This window comes from Anopheles moucheti, chromosome 2, assembly GCF_943734755.1.
Source record: "Anopheles moucheti chromosome 2, idAnoMoucSN_F20_07, whole genome shotgun sequence".
Classification (NCBI taxonomy): domain Eukaryota; kingdom Metazoa; phylum Arthropoda; class Insecta; order Diptera; family Culicidae; genus Anopheles; species Anopheles moucheti.
The window spans coordinates 65,006,035-65,024,525 of record NC_069140.1 but is presented as its reverse complement, the minus strand read 5'-3'; the positions used below and the strand labels follow the sequence as shown (position 1 = coordinate 65,024,525).

Genomic DNA, 18,491 nt, shown 5'->3' with positions numbered 1-18,491 from the left:
TTAAGTTGATTGTGAATTTAGTCAGTTATTTAACAAAACAACGAAAACGAAAACAACATTCAATTGTTCATCGAAAAACCAACCTTCGCACCTTTTGCTTACAAGGGACTATCGGCAAGGTGTATGTGTGTATGATTCGTAGGTATATTTGATTCCCTCTATATAGATTTTTTTTTTTATAAAATGTGTAATGAGGTATAGTTTTATAATATGCACCTTTTAATCGTTTCCTTTTAGGTATATTATTGCGATTTTTATCGTTAATGGAGTATTGCCAATCGTGCGGATAATGGGTTTCATCAAAACAATCACATATTCGATGAATTTATGGTAAAAGTCTGCAACGAGAGGTGAGTTTTTCTAAAGATATTTCTGTAAGCTACATATTTTATTTATTTGATAATGACGGCATACGACGTACTATCACCGCCTTGGTTGAGTTTTGTGCAATTTTTGCAAGCCATTTTCTGTTTGTAATTTGTCCTATTCCGGGTATACTCGGTTGTGATTGTGTTTTTGTTGTTGTTCGGCTTGTTGGAGCTGTTGTCGTTGTTGAAGGATATTCTATTTTTGTGTATGGTTTGCTCGATCCTGTGCTATTGCTGTATTGCTACGGTAGGCATACGGAGCGCGAAATGCGTTTTGAGAGTAATTAAACTTTATCCTCGTACTGTTACAGTGCCGACAAGAAGGAAGTAAAAGGGAAAGATTCAGAAAAAGAAAAGAGAATATAAATCTAAGAAAAAGGTCCGGCTTTTGCTACACCGGCTCCTGTGTCCTAAGTTATAATAATCCGTTTTTCGTACGCAACCGCATTCGGCGCTTTCGCATTTACTCTCTCTCTCTCGTTATCGCTGTCCCTTCTCGCGTTCCTCCGGGCGACAGTCGGATCCTTCACATGATTCTCAACATCCCCCCGCCCGTGACCAACTACGTATGGTCACCCTACGCCAAACTACTGGTCGCCTAAATGTGCCGCTAGTGGTACGCACCGTCCAATATGTGTTACGCTATCGTATAGTTATCCCTCAAACCGGACCTGTACTGCGTAGCGCACGCAATAACACCCGACTCGGTTGACAAATTGCGTACTACTTTAGATGAATGGCACGTATTATCAAACACGTGAACAGTCGGCTTTTCGTTCGTCCTTGTTCGTTCAACTATCAGCTCGCCAAGCTTTGAAGTTCTAGACAGTATCATACGATATCCACGACATCCACCACTGCTCCTACTGTTCCTTGCATTCGTAACACGCTGTCCTCATTGGTGAATGGTGATAGTTTGTATATTACACTCTGTTCAGCCTGGTGTCTTGTCGATTTTGAGTCACCATCGTCACCACGTAACGCATGAACTTCGCCTGCATAACATTATAGACGACGGTTCTTTTTCAGCTTGTCTAATCTGTTGAATCGCTCCGACTGTAGAGTTAGAATCGCGGAGTTTAATTCTGCCACAGGAATATTTGCTCGACGCAGCTCCTCCACCGTATCGTGTGTAAACCACCGTCCGTCCGGTGAACAGTGCGGGATTCACAAGGTCCGCTAACTCGAAGGGGAAGGAATTAGCGTCCTGGCGCGATCTCGCTAAACCATTCGACCAGATCCAACCCTGCCGATGCGGTGAGATGTGTATTACTCTTTGCAGGGATGTGTGCGTGCTTTGCACCCTTCCGTCGCTGCTTCTGCTGCTGCTTCGACGTCTACATGCATTTGTTGGCTGTGCTGCTTCATCTAAAAGAAAGCATAACAGCATCTACAATGTTTTGCGTGGTTATCGCCGTCGTTGTCGTCGTCTGGGTGGGCTCATTTCATTCCACAACTGTTGCAGTGTCCTGAAGAAGGCCCTAGCGGTCGTGCGTACTGCGTCCCAAGTGTCTTTGTCGGCACACATCTTCGTCACAAGTTTCTCCATGGTGAGCCGGGTTCGACTGCGCTGTTGCATTTCCTGGTGTATTCGGGCAAATCGGGGACATGAGAACTGTTGAGGCGCCTGGTTGCCTCTGGATTGGGAGTGCACTTTAACAAACACACCAGGAATTCCTCTTGCTTGCTTTATTTTAAAGTGCAATGTGTGCCGGTTCTAGTCGAACTGATCTTTCGGAGGATTTTCGTTCTCCTTTTATACCATCCAGGATCGAAACATCTCGAAACCGAACCTTCCAGAAAGAGCATCCTGTTCGATCTTGCATGCAATAATCGTTCTTCTTTTCACTTGTGCTCTCTTTTGCTCCCCTTTCGCCCTTGCTCCTTTTTCGCCTTTGCTCCTTTTTCGCCTTTGCTCCTTTCGTTCGTGTGCGTCGTTATAGTGCGATTTGCAGCCCACACACACACTCAAGCGAACTATCTACGGTAGCGAACATGCTCCCCCGGGCTGGGAAGAATCCGTTGAAGCACTGCAATCCTGTTTGCGGTTGTCTTCGATTGGTAGGATGGAGATTCGGGAAACTGCTCGACGATAAATCGTTCTTCCGATTTTTACGTCCACTGCTCGCACCAGATTGTCAGATCCCGGGTAGGTGTTGATGATTCTGCCCATTTTCCAAGTCTGCGATGGTAAATCTCTTTCTTCAACCAGTACAATCATTCCAGGGCGGATGTTAGGATGTGTCCGTTGATTCTTACTGCGCGGTTGCAGGCTCTGCAAATAGTCTTTCCTCCATTGGTTCCAGAATTTCTCTCGTAGTTGCTGCAGGTATTGCCACCGAGATAATCGATTCATCGGTATATTATCGTAGCTTGGCTCCGGTGTAGCAATCAGAGGACGACCCACCAGAAAGTGACCTGGAGTGATGACTTCAGGATCGGAGGGATCAGAGGATATTGCGAAAAGCGGTCGAGAATTTAGGATCGCCTCAATCTGGGTTAGCACCATCGCATACTCTTCGAAGGTTAGTTTCGAGTCCTTTAGCGTTCGCTTGAGATGATACTTGGTGCTCTTGACAGCGGCCTCCCACAGACCTCCAAAATTTGGTGCTTCGGGTGGGATGAAATGCCACAAGATTTCCTTTGGCTGGCAGTATTCCTCGATTTGCTCGACGGTTTCTCGTTTCCGAAATAATTGGTACAGCTCATGTAGCTCCGAGTTAGCTCCCTTGAAGTTGCATCCATTGTCCGAAAAAATCTCCTTGCTCAATCCTCGTCGACTGGTGAATCGGTGAAACGCCGCAAGAAAGGCTTCGCTTGACAAGTCCGAAACCAATTCTAGATGTATCGCTTTCGTTGCCATGCACACGAACACGGCAATGTATGCCTTCACCAGGCGAGGTTTATACCGACCCTCCTTTACTTGAACCGGACCAGCGTAGTCAACTCCAGTCTTCTCGAACGGATGTGCTTGAGTAACTCGGCATGAAGGCAGATTTCCCATTAATTGACTGGAACTTCGTGGCTTGGACCGGAAGCAACGAACACAGGATCTGGTTATTTTTCGAACTGACGATCTTCCGTCAATCAGCCAAAATTTCAAACGAAGGGCTGCCAACAACCCGGATGGTCCAATGTGTAGAAGTTCTTGGTGATACGCTTGGATGATGAGGTCCGTAATTAGATGCCGTGGAAGTAGAATTTGATGTTTACTGGATAGTGAGAGGTTGGAATTCTGAAGTCTTCCTCCGACACGCAAAATGCCGTTGACGATTATCGGGTGCAGGGCGTAAATCTTTTTACATGGCTCGTTGTTTTCCACTCGTTGAATTTCATCAGTTAGTGTTTCGCGTTGGATAACCTGTACGATGAGTTCCAGGGCGCTTCGAAGTTCAGGAATAATAGGACAACGGCTGGTGATACGTTTTGAAACGTCCTTCTCTCGGCAGTTATGGATGAACCGTTGAACCAGGGCAATCACTCGTTGGAGTTTACGAAATGAACTGTACTTCGAAAATACAGGTAGCTTGTTTTGGTTCATAACAAGCGTTGCAATAATGGGTGTCACTCTTAATTCTGGAACACCTTCATCAGGTAACTCTTCTGGAATCTCTACGTCATAATCGACGCACTGAAGGAACTTGGGACCTGACCACCAGAGATCATTTGTAAGCAATGCCTCCGGCAACATACCTCGGGATACAATGTCTGCAGGGTTCTCCTTCGTCGAGATGTACCTCCATTGTACTTCCAGCGATTCGGTGAGTTGACGGATTTTTTCGATGCGATTCCGTACAAAAACTTGCAGGGATGCAAGTGGTTTCTTAATCCAAGCGAGGACTATCTGGCTGTCTAACCAGAGAACGACGTTACTGATGTTGAAGTCAAACGTTCCTAAGACCTTTGAAATCATCTTCGCTAGAAGATAAGCTCCTAGCAGCTCCATGCGTGGGATGGTGACTTGCTTCACAGGAGCAACCTTGGATTTGCTGCACATCAAACGAAGACTTGCAGTCCCATCGGGAAGAATACAACGAAGATACAACGCTGCTCCGTAGGCCAATTTAGATGCATCCGAGAATCCGTGAATTTCAACAGCGATGTAACTCGGCATCACGACGCACCTGGGAATTCTGATGCGGCTTACGTTTTGAAGGGAAGTCCGAAATTGTAGCCACTCCTGCAGCAGGTCTCCTTCCAGGTAGGTGTCCCACGGGATTCCCGCTAGCCAAATCTTTTGCATTATGAGTTTGGCGATGATGATGACTGGCGAAAGCAGGCCGATCGGGTCGAACAGTTTGCTTATCTCGGACAGGACGGATCGTTTTGTTAACAAATTCGGCTTGTCGGTGAGATGATTGGTGACGAATGCAAATTCATCCCGCTGTGGACTCCAAGTCAATCCCAGCGTTTTTAGTACTCCTTCGCAGCTGTCGCTCAGACTTACTAGCTTTTCTCGTTCAGGTTCAGGAATGTGTTGCAGCAGCTCAGGTGAATTAGAGCTCCATTTGTGGACAGGGAACCCAGCTGATTTCAGGATGCCAAGGAGCTGGCTCTGACACTCGAGGGCCTCTGGTACGGTGCTTGCTCCAGACAGGATATCATCGACGTAACAGTCTTCACGGATGATTTTAGCAGCCCTTGGGAAAGAGATGGCTTCATCGTTGCTCAACTGAAGCAGGCATCTGGTTGCAAGGAATGGGGCGCATGCTGTTCCATATGTGACCGTTTTCAACTCAAGAACACGAAGAGGAAGTGCTGAGTCAGCACGCCAAAAGATGCGTTGGAAGCACGAATGAGCAGGAATGACCTTAATCTGTCGATACATCTTAGATATATCAGCTGTGAATACGATGAAGTGCTTCCGGAATCGAACGAGGATGACAAAGATGTCGTTCTGTACTGTTGCTCCCACCATGAGGGCTTGGTTAAGAGCTACGTCGGATGCAGAAGACTTTGCCGACGCATCGAAGACTACACGAAGCTTTGTACTGGAGCTAGATGGCCGTAGGACCGCATGGTGAGGCATGTAGAAGCAGGGTTTGTTCGGTTCATCGAATTCTTCTCTGATTTCTTGACAGTGGCCGAGAGTTTCGTAGTCGTCAATAAACTTAGTATACTGGAGCTTCAGGGAAGAATCCTTTTTCATTCGTCGTTCAAGTGAAACGAAGCGACGTAGGGCCAGCTCTCTGTTGTCTTTCAGTTGGGGTGGAAACTCGCGGAAGGGCAGGGCGACAACGTATCTTCCGTCCTTATCTCGATGGTGAGTTTCAATAAAACTCTTTTCACATGCCTCATGTTCCGTGGGTTCGTCGGCATCTTCGATTTCTTCAATCTCCCAAAATCTCTTCATGGTCTCGGGAAGTGAGGCAGTGGTGGCGATGCAGCATTGCTCTTCGTTTTTCTGTTCCTCGATATCTCCTGCAACAACCCATCCGAAGTACGTCTCTTGAAGGTCGGGCAGATCTTCTCGCAGTTGCATCCTTCCCAATTTGAGTAGGCGAAGGAAGTGGGATACGCCTAACAGCATATCAATTTGGCCAGGCATATAAAACTCGGGGTCTGCTAGAAACAATCCAGTTGGTAGAGGCCATTTTGAAACATCCATTTGAGTAGAAGGTATGATTCCTGTCACCTTAGGAATCACCAGGCATTCGACGGTTATTGCGAAGTTGGTACATCTGGATTCCACTTCAACGATGATTTTTTCTCTGGCACAAGTTTTTACAGCACCTACTCCGGTGATGGGAATAAACGTAGGGACTCTTCGTAGCTGTAGTTGATCAGCAATCTGCTTCGAAATGAAGCTCGCCTGGGAACCTGAGTCTAGAAGAACACGGCAGGGTACCTTCCCGTTGTCTATATTCCTGAGGTTTACCAGAGCGGTCATCAGCATTGCTGTCTTCTGTTTTAATGGTCTATTGGGAACGGCAGTGTTTGCTGACGGATGAACAAATGTTGTAGTTTGTTCGGACCAGACTGCTGGAATCGTGTTCGCTTGCATGGAAGATCTTTCCGGGGCCTGCTTTATATCATCATGCAGAAGCGTATGGTGCTTTCGTTGGCATTTCGAGCAACCCTTGGTTGATGGGCATTCGATCAAACGATGGCCGAATCGCAGACAATTGTAGCAAAGGTTTAATTCCTTAACCTTGGCTAAGCGTTGTGTTAGTTGCATCTGATTTAATGCTGGGCACTCAAAATGACGATGTTTTTCAGAGCATACCAGACATTGTTGTGATGTCGAAGCAGATGATACTGCGTGTGCCTTCTGAATTTGGAGCTTCCCAATCGTCGGTTTAAGGTTTCCTTCCTTTTCAGCAGCTTGGGTTCGATTCTGGAACCTTTCCAGAACTTGACATTCGCTCTGCAAAAATGTCATAATCTGGTCGAAATTTGGTAATTTCCCATGCTCTTGAGTCCGTTCCCATAGCTGCAGAGTCTGGTCATCGAGCCGTGCAGTGATGATTTTTGTCAGCAGCAGACCGGACATCACATCGACTTGGATGCCTTGGTACTGTAGACCTCCAACGTGCCGATTGACTGTTTTCACAAGCTCCATCAGATCCTTGTGGTTCCTCTTTAGAATAGCTTTCAGTTCCAACAGGCCAGCTAGATGAGTGTCGACGATGACACGAGGGTTCTCGAACCTTTCCTTCAGCTGTTTCCAGGTCAGCTGGAAATTGTTGTCTTGGATCATCTTCGCCGTTATCCATCCAGAAGCATCACCGACGAGAGCTTTATCCAAATGATGAAGCTTCATGGCATCGGATACGTTGCTGCGAATGACAATGTCATCAAACATCGTCTGGAACTTCGGCCAGTTTTCAACCTTCCCATCGAAGCTGGGAATCGGAGCTCGCAATGGCTGCTGCTGTATCATGACCGGGGTTTGCATCGTGCTAGTTGCCGGAGCATTGGTTTGCGGCTGCGTTCCGGATAGCTGCTCTAGTCTCTCCATTGCCTCGGTGTGAAGCGCATCGAATGTTATGAGCGCTTCATCCTGTTCGTCTAGCTTCGATGCCGGGCATGCTTGCATTATCTCTCGATGCATTGCCGTGTACTCTTGGTAGTGCACCTCGAGTTTTTTCGCGAAGACCTTCAGCAATGTTGAAGTCACCGTTGTTGGGTCATCTTTGGCTTCCTTCAGACTGCGATTGATGAGCGTGACTCTCCGTTTGATTTGGCCACGCTGGTGGATCAGCAACTTGCAGCTAGTGTCTTCTTCCTTCTTTTCTGGCGTATGGTCGACTCCCATTTTGTTTCGATACGGGCACAAACTACTTATACACTCACACTAACACTTCGCGCTGTTGAAGCCACGCGAACGCTTTTTATTCTATACTCACGATTCACGTTGTTGAAGCCACGCGAACGCTTTTCACACTATATCCACGCGAAGGATGGAAATATCCCGATGGATGGAAGGTTTGTTCGACCGATGGTTGGCCGACAATAAATCCAACTCTGGTGTCCTTGCGGGCTGCTAGGATGTCACCAGTGGTACCGATCAGCGCACTAATCGGCAGGCGCTACTTCACTTGGTCGCCTTGTGGACCGGGAGTGAAGGTTTGCTTCTGCTGGTTACTTGGTTTAACCAGATAAGGCTTAAGGTACCGAACGGTTCGGTAGGGAGGGTTTGCTTCCGCTAATCGCCACGTTGACTAGGGAAGGCTTTAATTACCGGGGACTGTAGGCCGGTATCTGGTTCGAAGTTGGACCAAATGTTGAGGCGCCTGGTTGCCTCTGGATTGGGAGTGCACTTTAACAAACACACCAGGAATTCCTCTTGCTTGCTTTATTTTAAAGTGCAATGTGTGCCGGTTCTAGTCGAACTGATCTTTCGGAGGATTTTCGTTCTCCTTTTATACCATCCAGGATCGAAACATCTCGAAACCGAACCTTCCAGAAAGAGCATCCTGTTCGATCTTGCATGCAATAATCGTTCTTCTTTTCACTTGTGCTCTCTTTTGCTCCCCTTTCGCCCTTGCTCCTTTTTCGCCTTTGCTCCTTTTTCGCCTTTGCTCCTTTCGTTCGTGTGCGTCGTTATAGTGCGATTTGCAGCCCACACACACACTCAAGCGAACTATCTACGGTAGCGAACAAGAACAGTACATGGATGGTGGTTTGTACATACTGCAAAATTCGTGCGCCCAACACACAAGCTTGTAGTTCTAGTTTTGGAATCGATAGTGGTTTCAGCGGTGTGACCTTCACTTTCCTACTAGCAAGTGTACATTCCGGTACACCCATAGCGTCAATTTTTCGCAGATACAACGGACAAACACAGTACAGTACGGTCCAGTATAGCTGCCATCAACGAACACGTGCCAATCGCCGTTGTCATAAATGATCCTCGTTGCAGAAACCGAGCATTCCCAAAACCTGTACCGTCTCACTGTCTGTTGCTAGAGTTTTAATGCCGTCGTTACTAGCCTATCCAAGATGGTTCATTACCTTCGAATTGTTGGAGGTCCAATTTCTGAGCTCAAGCCGTTCCTCCGTTCCGAAATATCGCTCTCACCTCCATCGATGTCTGACGCGCTTCTGCTACAGATTCATAATTGTCAATGAAATCGTCCACACAAGTACTCTGCATTATTCCCTCCACCGTTTTTGACAATCGTGTCGTTTCATGAATACTGTACTGATTGTTGTTAAGCGACTGCTCGCAGCTTCCAATGCAGGACTCTTTAGCCAGGAGTACCCACATCGCCTGGTGGTGTGCTAATAGTGAGAAATAGATATTGGCCACTAAGCCGGCTCACCTGTAAGGGTCGGGAGCTCTTTTGGGATAGTCTTCATTGTGACCGTTTGGCGAGGAGTTACATCTGAGTCTTCTTTACTGGTTGTTGCCACACTCTCTTCTGACTGAAAAGCTGAGGTTAAACTTGTCGAAAATTCTATTTTACCAAACCTCACGCACCTCACCTTCTCGCCACGCACGAACCACAGCTGGAGTTCCAACTCCAACCGGCTTATCTCCAAATTATGTCGTTGCTGACGTGCCACGTCTTCACTGGCAGGATCGTCGTTGACTAATATGTGCAACTAATATGTCGTGTGTAGCTTCAAACCATTTGGTTCAGTGTGGTAGAGGGGGGGTGGAGAACTAGAACCTTTTCGAACAAATATTTTACCGATTCTTTTACCCGAAACCTGTTACCGAATCCTTTATCCAAAAACTTTTTGCCTACATTTGTATCATATGGAAGCATTATAGCATACTGCGTTATTTAAATACCTTTGGCGTTTACATTGACCTTGTGCGATTAAGGTCGGAGCGAACGTTCCAGATTGATTGCATCCGCTCCGACATAACCACCACTGATGCTTTTGATAGCTGTCAGTGGAGACCTGTTGGTTCCGGGAAATAATTCGTTGGTTGTGTTGAGAAACGCATTGAGAAACTCGGAACTATATCTACAAAGGAAAGATACAAGTAGGCGGTAGTTTTCGTTTGTCTGATGTCGACGCTTGCGTGTCAGCTTAAAATCGTATGTTGGTTTTTTCGTTGTGGATCAGAGTCGCTTACACAATGGCAAAAGGATCAGCCTCGGATTTTTTTCTTCTCAGTTTGTGTTCCTCGATTGTGGTGGGCTTAGCTTGACCAAAAGAATGATGCGGAGAAGAAAGAAGAAAGCGCCAGGATTGAAAGAATGGTTCGTTTTGTTAGATAATTGATTCGTTTTCTATTTTTCGACAACGAACAATTCATTCGTAAGCTACAATTTATCTTGTTCAGGTGATGTTATGATAGCTGCGCATCTTTGTGGTGTTGTGCAATGATAGCACATAAGTGTTTGTGATACGTTTTTCGTTCCGTATTGGCCGAGTATAACATGATTTACACGGCAGCTGTCTTTCGAATGTCACGAACTCAGCGGATAAAGTGATGCATGGTATTCGCAGCATGTGTTAATGGAGCAACGAAGTAATGGATTAAGTTGATTGTGAATTTAGTCAGTTATTTAACAAAACAACGAAAACGAAAACAACATTCAATTGTTCATCGAAAAACCAACCTTCGCACCTGTTGCTTACAAGGGACTATCGGCAAGGTGTATGTGTGTATGATTCGTAGGTATATTTGATTCCCTCTATATAGATTTTTTTTTTATAAAATGTGTCATGAGGTATAGTTTTATAATATGCACCTTTTAATCGTTTCCTTTTAGGTATATTATTGCGATTTTTATCGTTAATGGAGTATTGCCAATCGTGCGGATAATGGGTTTCATCAAAACAATCACATATTCGTTGAATTTATGGTAAAAGTCTGCATCGAGAGGTGAGTTTTTCTAAAAATATTTCTGTAAGCTACATATTTTATTTATTTGATAATGACGGCATACGACGTACTATCAACACCGCCATCGTTGAGTTTTGTGCAATTTTTGCAAGCCATTGTGATTGTGTTTTTGTTGTTGTTCGGCTTGTTGGAGCTGTTGTCGTTGTTGAAGGATATTCTATTTTTGTGTATGGTTTGCTCGATCCTGTGCTCTTGCTGTATTGCTATGGTAGGCATACGGAGCACGAAATGCGTTTTGATAGTAATTAAACTTTATCCTCGTACTGTTACAGTGCCGACAAGAAGGAAGTAAAAGAGAAAGAATCAGAAAAAGAAAAGAGAATATAAATCTAAGAAAAGGTCTGGCTTTTGCTACACCGGCTCCTGTGTCCTAAGTTATAATAATCCGTTTTTCGTACGCAACTGCATTCGGCGCTTTCGCATTTACTCTCTCTCTCTCTCGTTATCGCTGTCCCTTCTCGCGTTCCTCCGGGCGACAGTCGGATCCTTCACATGATTCTCAACATCCCCCCGCCCGTGACCAACTACGTATGGTCAGCCTACGCCAAACTACTGGTCGCCTAAATGTGCCGCTAGTGGTACGCACCGTCCAATATGTGTTACGCTATCGTATAGTTATCCCTCAAACCGGACCTGTACCGCGTAGCGCACGCAATAACACCCGACTCGGTTGACAAATTGCGTACTACTTTAGATGAATGGCACGTATTATCAAACACGTGAACAGTCGGCTTTTCGTTCGTCCTTGTTCGTTCAACTATCAGCTCGCCAAGCTTTGAAGTTCTAGACAGTATCATACGATATCCACGACATCCACCACTGCTCCTACTGTTCCTTGCATTCGTAACACGCCGTCCTCATTGGTGAATGGTGATAGTTTGTATATTACACTCTGTTCAGCCTGGTGTCTTGTCGATTTTGAGTCACCATCGTCACCACGTAACGCATGAACTTCGCCTGCATAACATTATAGACGACGGTTCTTTTTCAGCTTGTCTAATCTGTTGAATCGCTCCGACTGTAGAGTTAGAATCGCGGAGTTTAATTCTTCCACAGGAATATTTGCTCGACGCAGCTCCTCCACCGTATCGTTTGTAAACCACCGTCCGTCCGGTGAACAGTGCGGGATTCACGAGGTCCGCTAACTCGAAGGGGAAGGAATTAGCGTCCTGGCGCGATCTCGCTAAACCATTCGACCAGATCCAACCCTGCCGATGCGGTGAGATGCGTATTACTCTTTGCTGGGATGTGTGCGTGCTATGCACCCTTGTCGTCGATCCTCTGCTGCTGCTTCGACGTCTTCATGCATTTGTTGGCTGTGCTGCTTCATCTAAAAGAAAGCATAATGGCATCTACAATGTTTTGCGTGGTTATCGCCGTCGTTGTCGTCGTCTGGGTGGTCTCATTTCATTCCACAACTGTTGCAGTGTCCTGAAGAAGGCCCTTGCGGTCGTGCGTACTGCGTCCCAAGTGTCCTTGTCGGCGCACATCTTCGTCACAAGTTTCTCCATGGTGAGCCAGGTTCGACTGCGCTGTTGCATTTCCTGGTGTATTCGGGCAAATCGGGGACATGAGAACAGTACATGGATGGTGGTTTGTACATACTGCAAAATTCGTGCGCCCAACACACAAGCTTGTAGTTCTAGTTTTGGAATCGATAGTGGTTTCAGCGGTGTGACCTTCACTTTCCTACTAGCAAGTGTACATTCCGGTACACCCATAGCGTCAATTTTTCGCAGATACAACGGACAAACACAGTACAGTACGGTCCAGTATAGCTGCCATCAACGAACACGTGCCAATCGCCATTGTCATAAATGATCCTCGTTGCAGAAACCGAGCATTCCCAAAACCTGTTCCGTCTCACTGTCTGTTGCTAGAGTTTTAATGACGTCGTTACTAGCCTATCCAAGATGGTTCATTACCTTCGAATTGTTGGAGGTCCAATTTCTGAGCTCAAGCCCTCTGTTGTAAAAGTAACGGCGAAAAAAGGTTTTGTCGGTTGTGCTAATCGTTAGCAACCACAAATTGGTCTTTATTGCCACTTAGTTTGGAAAAGAACGAAATCGTCCCTTTCACCCCCTATTTATACAATTTTCCGCTCTCCTAACGGCCATCATCTTTCTCCAATGTCGACTCGCACACTGTTTCGTCATGATCCTATCTCGCTTGACATTTCCTCAAACGGTGAACTTATTACTGCAGTCACCTACGCTGTCACCGCGTGCGCACCACTACATTGACGCGTTGTTTTCACAACATTCTCCCCTCCAGTGTTGAAACTCGGTTCTTCACTTAACGAAACGTCACTGTAAACCACGCGGTTCCTAGTTTGTATGTTCTGATCGTTTGATAAGTCTTATTCCTTCCGCGGTTTCACATCTAATACTGCTATTTTAGTTGCGGGTCGCTCGATCGTACCGGTATTGGTTTGTATTGTCGCACGCCTAACCTGACCGTCACTAGCCCTAACCGCTGCAATCACACGTCCTTTCGGCCAACTGTTGCGAGGCAGGTTCCCATCTACGATCAACACGATATCGCCGACCGCGATATGCTTTACAGGCTCGAACCACTTAGTTCGACGGGTTAGCGTGGGCAAGTAGTCTTGGATCCACCTCTTCCAAAATAGCTGCGCATTGCGTTGAGCCGCGCTCCATATCGCTCTCACTGCTGCCGGTGAATCGTCAAGGAAGGCTTGTGGTTTAACTCCGTCCGAGCTACCCAACAGAAGGTGGTTTGGCGTTATTGGGGAGTCCATTTCGTCTTCTAACGGTAGGTACGTTAACGGCCTGCAATTGATAATAAGTTCTATTTCCGTTAGTGTTGACAGCAGCTGCTCGTCGCTCGGAGTCTTTGGTAGATCCAGGCTACTTAGTGCCCTTTTAACGGACTGCACCAGACGCTCCCAACAACCACCAAAATGAGGTGCAGCTGGCGGGTTGAAGCTCCATTTCGTTGTCGGGCTCGAAAACCTTTCCATCAGCGATTTAGCGTCGACGTTCTTCATAGCTGCTCGTAGCTCACGCGCTGCGCCGACGAAGTTGGTGCCCTGGTCACTGAGGATTTCGCGCGGTGTTCCGGGCCTCGCCATAAATCGTCGAATCGCCAAAATGCACGATGCCGTCGTTAGTGAGTGGGCCACCTCCAAATGAATTGCTCGCGTGGTCAGACAGGTGAAGATCACCCCCCATCGTTTCTCGTGGCGACGTCCAACGGCTACATGTATCGGACCGAAATAGTCCACTCCGATCAGTATGCGTGGTCTCGCCTTACGATACGAGGCAATGGACAGTCCCTTCAGATGAGTATACCTCTCACCTAGCTCTTCCATGTTTAGCGATTGTTCTGGAAGAGACAAGTCATTAATAGAATGCACTATTTTTAGGTGAAATGATTTTGACCCATCGCGCACGCCTGCGATGCGAAGTGCCGCACGGACTGAGCCAACTTCCTGCCGAGTTGTGCCTCCCGTCCACCTCAAGCTCAATGGATCCGGCCTGCTTTCAACACCTAACTCGCCAATCAAACTATGTTCAATGAAGGTCGCCGTTGACCCTTCGTCGAGGAGGGCGTATGTCCCCGTCGATGTTACACACCGTTTTTATGAAGCACATACCTCGATGCGCTGCCAAACATCGTACGCATAAGTCTTCGTTTTGTACGTGTGCACGTCTTTCCGATAACGGTAGTTCTCGAAATAGTTCGCAGTCCACCAGTTTGTGCCACGAGTCATGACACAACTTGCTCTCGCGGCTGGTGGATGGTTCATTTGTTGGCTGTGCTGCTTCATCTAAAAGAAAGCATAATGGCATCTACAATGTTTTGCGTGGTTACCGCCGTCGTTGTCGTCGTCTGGGTGGGCTCATTTCATTCCACAACTGTTGCAGTGTCCTGAAGAAGGCCCTTGCGGTCGTGCGTACTGCGTCCCAAGTGTCCTTGTCGGCGCACATCTTCGTCACAAGTTTCTCCATGGTGAGCCGGGTTCGACTGCGCTGTTGCATTTCCTGGTGTATTCGGGCAAATCGGGGACATGAGAACAGTACATGGATGGTGGTTTGTACATACTGCAAAATTCGTGCGCCCAACACACAAGCTTGTAGTTCTAGTTTTGGAATCGATAGTGGTTTCAGCGGTGTGACCTTCACTTTCCTACTAGCAAGTGTACATTCCGGTACACCCATAGCGTCAATTTTTCGCAGATACAACGGACAAACACAGTACAGTACGGTCCAGTATAGCTGCCATCAACGAACACGTGCCAATCGCCGTTGTCATAAATGATCCTCGTTGCAGAAACCGAGCATTCCCAAAACCTGTACCGTCTCACTGTCTGTTGCTAGAGTTTTAATGCCGTCGTTACTAGCCTATCCAAGATGGTTCATTACCTTCGAATTGTTGGAGGTCCAATTTCTGAGCTCAAGCCCTCCGTTCCGAAATATCGCTCTCACCTCCACAGATGTCTGACGCGCTTCTGCTACAGATTCATAATTGTCAATGAAACCGTCCACACAAGTACTCTGTATTATTCCCTCCACCGTTTTTGACAATCGTGTCGTTTCATGAATACTGTACTGATTGTTGTTAAGCGACTGCTCACAGCTTCCAATGCAGGACTCTTTACCCAGGAGTACCCACATCGCCTGGTGGTGTGCTAATAGTGAGAAATAGATATTGGCCACTAAGCCGGCTCACCTGTAAAGGTCGGGAGCTCTTTTGGGATAGTCTTCATTGTGACCGTTTGGCGAGGAGTTACATCTGAGTCTTCTTTACTGGTTGTTGCCACACTCTCTTCTGACTGAAAAGCTGAGGTTAAACTTGTCGAAAATTCTATTTTACCAAACCTCACGCACCTCACCTTCTCGCCACGCACGAACCACAGCTGGAGTTCCAACTCCAACCGGCTTATCTCCAAATTATGTCGTTGCTGACGTGCCACGTCTTCACTGGCAGGATCGTCGTTGACTAATATGTGCAACTAATATGTCGTGTGTAGCTTCAAACCATTTGGTTCAGTGTGGTAGAGGGGGGGTGGACAACTAGAACCTTTTCGAACAAATATTTTACCGATTCTTTTACCCGAAACCTGTTACCGAATCCTTTATCCAAAAACTTTTTGCCTACATTTGTATCATATGGAAGCATTATAGCATACTGCGTTATTTAAATACCTTTGGCGTTTACATTGACCTTGTGCGATTAAGGTCGGAGCGAACGTTCCAGATTGATTGCATCCGCTCCGACATAACCACCACTGATGCTTTTGATAGCTGTCAGTGGAGACCTGTTGGTTCCGGGATATAATTCGTTGGTTGTGTGGACGCATTGAGAAACTCGGAACTATATCTACAAAGTAGAGATACAAGTAGGCGGTAGTTTTCGTTTGTCTGATGTCGACGCTTGCGTGTCAGCTTAAAATCGTATGTTGGTTTTTTCGTTGTGGATCAGAGTCGCTTACACAATGGCAAAAGGATCAGCCTCGGATTTTTTTCTTCTCAGTTTGTGTTCCTCGATTGTGGTGGGCTTAGCTTGACCAAAAGAATGATGCGGAGAAGAAAGAAGAAAGCGCCAGGATTGAAAGAATGGTTCGTTTTGTTAGATAATTGATTCGTTTTCTATTTTTCGACAACGAACAATTCATTCGTAAGCTACAATTCATTCAATTCAGGTGATGTTATGATAGCTGCACATCTTTGTGGTGTTGTGCAATGATAGCACATAAGTGTTTGTGATACGTTTTTCGTTCCGTATTGGCCGAGTATAACATGATTTACACGGCAGCTGTCTTTCGAATGTCACGAACTCAGCGGATAAAGTGATGCATGGTATTCGCAGCATGTGTTAATGGAGCAACGAAGTAATGGATTAAGTTGATTGTGAATTTAGTCAGTTATTTAACAAAACAACGAAAACGAAAACAACATTCAATTGTTCATCGAAAAACCAACCTTCGCACCTGTTGCTTACAAGGGACTATCGGCAAGGTGTATGTGTGTATGATTCGTAGGTATACTTGATTCCCTCTATATAGATTTTTTAAATAAAATGTGTCATGAGGTATAGTTTTATAATATGCACCTTTTAATCGTTTCCTTTTAGGTATATTATTGCGATTTTTATCGTTAATGGAGTATTGCCAATCGTGCGGATAATAGGTTTCATCAAAACAATCACATATTCGATGAATTTATGGTAAAAGTCTGCAACGAGAGGTGAGTTTTTCTAAAGATATTTCTGTAAGCTACATATTTTATTTATTTGATAATGACGGCATACGACGTACTATCACCGCCTTGGTTGAGTTTTGTGCAATTTTTGCAAGCCATTTTCTGTTTGTAATTTGTCCTATCCCGGGTATACTCGGTTGTGATTGTGTTTTTGTTGTTGTTCGGCTTGTTGGAGCTGTTGTCGTTGTTGAAGGATATTCTATTTTTGTGTATGGTTTGCTCGATCCTGTGCTACTGCTGTGTTGCTACGGTAGGCATACGGAGCGCGAAATGCGTTTTGATAGTAATTAAACTTTATTCTCGTACTGTTACAGTGCCGACAAGAAGGAAGTAAAAGGGAAAGAATCAGAAAAAGAAAAGAGAATATAAATCTAAGAAAAGGTCCGGCTTTTGCTACACCGGCTCCTGTGTCCTAAGTTATAATAATCCGTTTTTCGTACGCAACCGCATTCGGCGCATTCGCATTTACTCTCTCTCTCGTTATCGCTGTCCCTTTTCGCGTTCCTCCGGGCGACAGTCGGATCCTTCACATGATTCTCAACATCCCCCCGCCCGTGACCAACTACGTATGGTCACCCTACGCCAAACTACTGGTCGCCTAAATGTGCCGCTAATGGTACGCATCGTCCAATATGTGTTACGCTATCGTATAGTTATCCCTCAAACCGGACCTGTACTGCGTAGCGCACGCGATAACACCCGACTCGGTTGACAAATTGCGTACTACTTTAGATGAATGGCACGTATTATCAAACACGTGAACAGTCGGCTTTTCGTTCGTCCTTGTTCGTTCAACTATCAGCTCGCCAAGCTTTGAAGTTCTAGACAGTATCATACGATATCCACGACATCCACCACTGCTCCTACTGTTCCTTGCATTCGTAACACGCCGTCCTCATTGGTGAATGGTGATAGTTTGTATATTACACTCTGTTCAGCCTGGTGTCTTGTCGATTTTGAGTCACCATCGTCACCACGTAACGCATGAACTTCGCCTGCATAACATTATAGACGACGGTTCTTTTTCAGCTTGTCTAATCTGTTGAATCGCTCCGACTGTAGAGTTAGAATCGCGGAGTTTAATTCTTCCACAGGAATATTTGCTCGACGCAGCTCCTCCACCGTATCGTTTGTAAACCACCGTCCGTCCGGTGAACAGTGCGGGATTCACGAGGTCCGCTAACTCGAAGGGGAAGGAATTAGCGTCCTGGCGCGATCTCGCTAAACCATTCGACCAGATCCAACCCTGCCGATGCGGTGAGATGCGTATTACTCTTTGCTGGGATGTGTGCGTGCTATGCACCCTTGTCGTCGATCCTCTGCTGCTGCTTCGACGTCTTCATGCATTTGTTGGCTGTGCTGCTTCATCTAAAAGAAAGCATAATGGCATCTACAATGTTTTGCGTGGTTATCGCCGTCGTTGTCGTCGTCTGGGTGGTCTCATTTCATTCCACAACTGTTGCAGTGTCCTGAAGAAGGCCCTTGCGGTCGTGCGTACTGCGTCCCAAGTGTCCTTGTCGGCGCACATCTTCGTCACAAGTTTCTCCATGGTGAGCCAGGTTCGACTGCGCTGTTGCATTTCCT

The 18,491-nt window shown here is 46.2% G+C and overlaps 1 protein-coding gene across 1 annotated transcript; it reads right to left on the bottom strand.

Annotated features, from left to right (window-relative positions):
- Positions 1-2,349: 2,349 nt before the first annotated feature.
- On the bottom strand, positions 2,350-5,850 carry LOC128297361 (uncharacterized). The gene has a single exon (XM_053032992.1). The coding sequence runs from the start codon at positions 5,848-5,850 to the stop codon at positions 2,350-2,352; it is 3,501 nt and encodes a 1,166-aa protein (XP_052888952.1).
- Between the last annotated feature and the right edge of the window lie 12,641 nt (positions 5,851-18,491).